Source organism: Centrocercus urophasianus, unplaced genomic scaffold (genome assembly GCF_019232065.1).
Source record: "Centrocercus urophasianus isolate 14NV4802_14NV808 unplaced genomic scaffold, USGS_Curo_1.0 seq_10, whole genome shotgun sequence".
Taxonomy (NCBI): Eukaryota; Metazoa; Chordata; class Aves; order Galliformes; family Phasianidae; genus Centrocercus; species Centrocercus urophasianus.
This window is the reverse complement of record NW_024884142.1, coordinates 43,405,107-43,411,106: the sequence shown is the minus strand read 5'-3', so window position 1 is coordinate 43,411,106 and position 6,000 is coordinate 43,405,107. Positions and strand designations below refer to the sequence as shown.

The window sequence follows — 6,000 nt, the reverse complement described above, 5'->3', positions numbered from 1 at the left end:
CCTATTTTTAATTATTTTCCTTCTTTCTTCTCTTTCTTTTCACCCCAGGGCATCCAGAATTCAGGCAGAATAGTAAAATCTTGTGCCTGCTTCCATTATGCTACATAAACATGAGTAAATAGGATTCCAGCTGGTACACTCTTTCCCAATGGTTTGCTTGTTGCTGAGTGCCTTCCACTGCAGTTCATGTTTGATGCTCAGGAACTGTTAGTCAAGGGAAAGCAAAGGCTGCATGTTTTCTTCTTCATTCTTATCCATGCGTTTTAGCACCCCAGGATCCACCACTGACTGAGACCTGCAGAAGGGCAACATGCTTATTTGACATTTCTAGATGAAAACAAATGAAGATAAATCTCAGCTTTCTTTTGCTTTTCCTTTCTGCCAGGGCTTAAAAACAATGATACTGTTACACTGAGCATCCAGTCAACACAAATGGTCAGAAAATACCCTTAAAGAGTGGATACATGCCTTTAAAGAGCTCTGAGTTGGTTTGTGGAAATAGGGACAAAAAGTGCAATAAAATAGATCCTCCTTTATTCAGTGAAGGAGCAAGTAAAGCGCGTCCTTAGCACATAACAAAGAGCAAACTAAGCTGTCTTTTGTACTGATGTAAGCATTGACCCCCCCTACCAGAAAGCAGTTGTCTGGTAAAGAAGGTATAATTCAGCCACCCAGCTGGCAAACGGCATGCAGCAATTAGTGGCATGTATTAGCTAGAGGTGTATTTGTTCCTTTTGCAAACAGCACTTAATGCAACAGAGCATGCTCCTAAGCCAACCCTGGGGAAGCCTGCCATAGCCAGCAGGATTTCTGGAGCAGTGGACACATCTGTCAAACTCGCTTGTCAGCTCAGTTAAACACAGCAGAAAAGGATGGCAAAAGGACGAACTCAGTGATGATTGTAAATCTTTTCCAGATTCTCTGATTCAGCACAGAAGCATGACACTGGTATAGATACCATGCAACGGCCATTTGTGGGGGAGAAAGAAGCCCCAGCCTCCAGCAAAATAAAACATTCTGTTGGAAACAAAGCCTGAAGTGGTAAGAATGAGTCTCACATCATGTCACAAGATTGTCAAAAAACAGACACTTCTAGGGTACAGTAAAAGAAATATTTGATAGATGTTTCCTTTAAAGTGTGATGAATCTACTGCTAGAGGTATAAATTTCTCTTCCTTCCTGCAAAGAGGACTTATATGGCTAGAATGTGTGTGCATCTCAACAATATAGGCACAAATTTTTGATCAGAAGAAACATTACAAGTTTGCCCACCTTAAAGACTACAGCACAGAGAAAAATCTTGATCAATTTAAGATAAAAACATATTATCAGTATCCCACTCTAGAACGATCCCCTGAAGCCAATGAATGAGTCTGTTTGCAGGAGTTGATTAGTTTTTTTTCAAAAACTATAAGGAAAACAGTTAAAAAAACAAACAAGGAAAAACATCTGAATCAAACTTCATGTGAATTCTTGAAATTCAAGGATATTTTCAAACAGTAATTATGCTCTTACCAGTGCTACAATTGAGAAAATCAACTTTGAAAATCTGATGGCCTCTCTTGTGATAAACACAATTAAAAATTTTTAATTAATACTGTACAATAACCGTCATCTACAATGTTAGTCAGCTCAACAGGCAAAAAGTTAAACCAGTGAAATGGAAAAGCTTTTTTTAAATCAAAGCTGATTAAAAATTACTGGTGGGAAACTGTACTGGAAGATCCAGTTCACCAAGATAAAAAATGCTGTGGGAGCATACTAATTTCATAGAATTCCCAATTGAATTTAAGTACTAATAGCAGACTGAGCCTTCTTAGGCTGCCAATATCTGAGAAACTGAAGTTTCCATTTCTCATCTGTGGAATTAAAGGAGAGATGAAAAGTAGGCAAACCGGGACTCAAATTCCCGGAGAGGCAGTAACGACCATAAATTCTCAGGGCCTCCAAGCTTCCCAATTCCAAGACAGATGTGAAAATGAAACTGCACAAATCCTAACCTATGGTTTGCAAGCTCAGGAGAAAAAATTCCTTGTAGAAGAAGAAGAAATAGCTTTCATTTTATTTAAATCAATGTTTATTGTCTTCCAATTCAGCAGCAATTCCTGAACAAAGTCACATAAAAGGGAAAGTATTTATGTAAATCCGTAACATCTTTTATTTCTGTCTCCCAAACAACTTTACAGACATTGCTGAATATATTCTCACAAGTCACAACAGGACAGAGCTATAATGCAAAGTCCCATTGCAGAGGCAAGGAACCAAAGCTATACAAAGATAATTTGCAAACTTGGTCAACTCAGACATCTGCCCTGTGGAGTTAGATGTGCAGATCCTTGTGACCCCATCTGAATGCCTCAGCCATGAGAGCCATGGGTGTACATGGCCACAAACTAAATACAATTACTGAGACAGCTGCAGCAGTGTCACGTTGTGAAGGTGTTCTCATAAGAGATTTACACTATTTGGTGGGGTTAATTTCTCCTTATCTCCACCAATCTACCCACGATCAGCCTTTTTTCCAAGGAGAGGTCATCCAATTTATCCAAAGTTCAAGCAGATCTTAAGGAACTTCAGTGGTTCACGTAAGGGGAAAAATGAATAACAAAGAAATGAACTCTTAGCATGATCTTGGTTTATGAATGATAATGTTTCAAAGCAATAAGTTAATTCTAGACTGCCAAACCAAATTAAACAAGGTAACTGTTGGCGATTTGTTACCCTTGTGAAATTTTGCCTATGAACTCAAGCACTTTCACTGACCTACCTCATGTTTTCAGATGTCCTGTTTCTGCAGTAACATACCACACTTAATGTGGTTTTAAGCAGAGAGAAGTATAATCTGTCCGATATCCAATTCAAGTTAAATTTAATTTTAAACTTCATAGTGTTTACCTCTTTCTACTTATCTTAACTTCTTTATTTCTGTTTTTAAAATGTTTGTGCAGCTAATACTACAAAATTGTGGGATTTTGTCCAGAATTTTGCTACCATTCCCTCCTACTTGGTACTGTCACAGTAAGCCTACTTAGTACCTTTTATATCCAGCAGTTGGGAAGGAGGATTTCAGCAGGTACTGCAGATATGCTAACTGAAAATGAATATAATGATGGTGAGGAAATTTCAGCTGGATTTAACATAGATCCAATTTTCAACATCCTTATTTTCTGCAATAGGTTTCCTACTGCGTCAGCTAGCCTAGATTGAAAGAATATCTGACAGTAAACTGCAGATCAATTAGAAGTATATAATGAAGTATAAGTCGGCTTGAAAGACTTTTCAGCACCAGTTAAATGAGAAGAAAGTAGGTATGCTTTCTCTCCTTAAATAAAGAAAAAAGAATCTGTCAATCTGCTGCTTTTCCAAAGTGTTTCTTCAGAGTAGTCTGGGAAATTCTGCTTCAGAGAGTCTTGTCAAAGAATTGCTCATGGGTCCTTCTTGCATCCTTGGATGTGGCAACTTCCTCTCATGGTTTAATTGCATCACTAAGAATTCCGTATTTCAGCTCCTACATTCCACCAATCTTTCCAAGTAAACTTCTCTACTGTTTCATAATTCTTGCTACAAATAATTCTACGTACGTATAATTGTTACATAATTCTAAGTACAAATTGTATATAAATATGCCACTCATTTTCACGCTCTCCCCTTGCTACTCTTTCCCTGTCCTATTTTCTCAAACAATTGTGATAGTTGCATCTTTTTCATATGCATTCACAATCTTTTTTAACTTTACTTATCCTAGTTCATTCCCAGCCAGGCTCTGAACATTTCCCACTTTCAATGTATTTTAGATTTCTGATATAAAATCTTTTGTTATTTTGTTGTTTTTCTTTGTGTGTGTGTATGTGTTTGTTTTTATTTCTATGGCAATTTTCTCCGCCCCATTTCCTAAAAAATATATCTCTTTCAAGCTACACTGTCTTAACAAGTCTTTAAGATATACTCCAGACAACATCATTTTCCTGGCTGACAAGTCTCAAAATATTTTCTCCTGTTTGACTTGCTTCCAAATTCTCTCTTCTTTCTGCACCAAATGCCAAGTTCTGAAAATGAATTTTCAAATTAGCATATTCCAACTTAATTTAAAAGAGTTTATGTAGATTCTCTGTCCCATATGTTCACTGCTAGGCTTAACCAGTACAAATTGGTCAGCCTCTTCTGCCTAGCAACTAGTGATAGGACAAGAGGTGAAAATTAATGCTGTGGATTATAGCCAAGAGTCTTCTTAAGGAAAAAAAAGTTCTTATACCTAATAAGCTGAGGAAACTACCAACAGGTTCATAAACAAGGAACATAGAAGTTCCATACAAACACAATGAAGAATTTCTTTACTTTGAGAGTGAACCGGAACAGGCTGCCCAGAGAGGTTGTGGAGTCTCCTCTGGAGACAATAAAGACCTATCTGGATAACTAGTTGTGTGACCTTCTATAAGGATCTTGTTTTAGCAGGGGAATGGACTCAATGCTCACTTATAGGTCCCTTCCAACCCCTACAATTCTGTTATTCTATGATATTGTGAGAAGGCAAATGTTAACCTCATGGCAATATGAGGTTAACATATTAGTATCTTTAACCCACCTCTTCATGGACTTAGGAGAGAGGTCCTTTTCTATATCTTTTGCTGGAGCATTGTAGGAGTCCGCATTGCATTCACTGTCATCATCATACTCGTGGTCTAGCAGTGTTCTTGCCCATGTTCCCATGTCATATGGGGGCAACATTCCTCCAAACTCTGAAGGCAGGATCTCAGGATGTATCAGCTGATGTAGACTGTTGAGGTTATTACCATGAAGGAATATCTGTATTTATATAAAAAGATAAAAACAAAACAGTATCAAAAAAATCATCAAAGCCCAAATTACATCATTACTATGACAGAATATTGTACAGTTCCAATTTTATGCCTATGTTGGGCTAACACAATAGCCAACAAGGCACACATTACTTCTACCTTCAGTACAGTCAGACAATGTTCATACACCTACAAAGCAATTAAAGCATTAATGTCTGCAGGACAAGCAACGTAAGGATTGTATGAACTAATGCTGACTAACAAGACAGACAGAAGTCAAGACAGACAGACTGCTTATCTTTTGTAATTTGTTTCTCCTAATCCTGAGAAATAAATTAAGTACATAAAATAAGCACATAATTCAGTAAATAAAATTAGCATTCATTATATACATTAAGGAATATATTGACTTCCAAGTATCCACCCTTGAGTTCTATGAAAAGAAAATTAAAAAGACAAACAAGAATATAATGAAGAAAATTTCTTCCTTCTGTTTGTACATGGCAAGCAACAAAGCAAGTAATAACAGTAAAATACTTTCAGTGACAACAAGGGAATTCTGATAGACTATTTGATATTGTCAATCAGTATTTTTATTGACTGATTTACTTTCAGATATGCTTTACATTTACATATACATAGTGTATGTATGTATACAATATGCACATATACCTACACTGACATTTATACTTCTGTTTATATTTAACCTCATTGTTTCTCCTCAGAAATCTGCAACAGGTGATCAATGAGTACTAAAAATGGAGGATCTCTGGATTTGGATAGCCTTCTCCCACTTTGGAGGATCTGTAGACCTTCCATTGAGAGGATATGCCTTCTCTTGAGTGTGGCTTCACAGAGAGCTCAAAGAAGATTTCTAGAGTAGCAAAAAGGCCAGGATTCATTTCTTGCACCAGGAGCAAGTGCTACAGCACAGTTTACATCCACAGAGTTAAATTCCCTTTATCTCCAGAATAGATCTCATCAACACTATTTACTAGTCCTTGAATTGTTCCAAGGCAATGTCTAAGAGAGTACTAGCTGGCACTGGCCAGTGCCATGCCAGAGAGTGCCTGTACAATTAAACAGTAGGAATGGCAGTGCCCAGTCCTCTTTTAATTGACTTGTGCAGAAGCAGCCAAGTAAGCAAGGGAAGTTATTGCCTCATACCGCTGCCTCTTGCTCTCCATGGGGAAGACAGGGTGTG

At 37.5% G+C, this 6,000-nt stretch overlaps 1 protein-coding gene across 1 annotated transcript in view; it reads right to left on the bottom strand.

Annotated features, from left to right (window-relative positions):
• Positions 1-207: 207 nt before the first annotated feature.
• Positions 208-6,000, bottom strand: part of CLVS2 (clavesin 2) — a 47,051-nt gene continuing 41,258 nt past the window's right edge. Inside the window, exons 4-5 of the mRNA XM_042825328.1 lie at positions 4,583-4,803; positions 208-295 (exon numbers count right to left, since the gene is read on the bottom strand). Of these exons, the coding sequence (XP_042681262.1) occupies positions 208-295; positions 4,583-4,803 (309 nt within the window). The remainder of the gene's footprint in view (positions 296-4,582; positions 4,804-6,000) is intronic.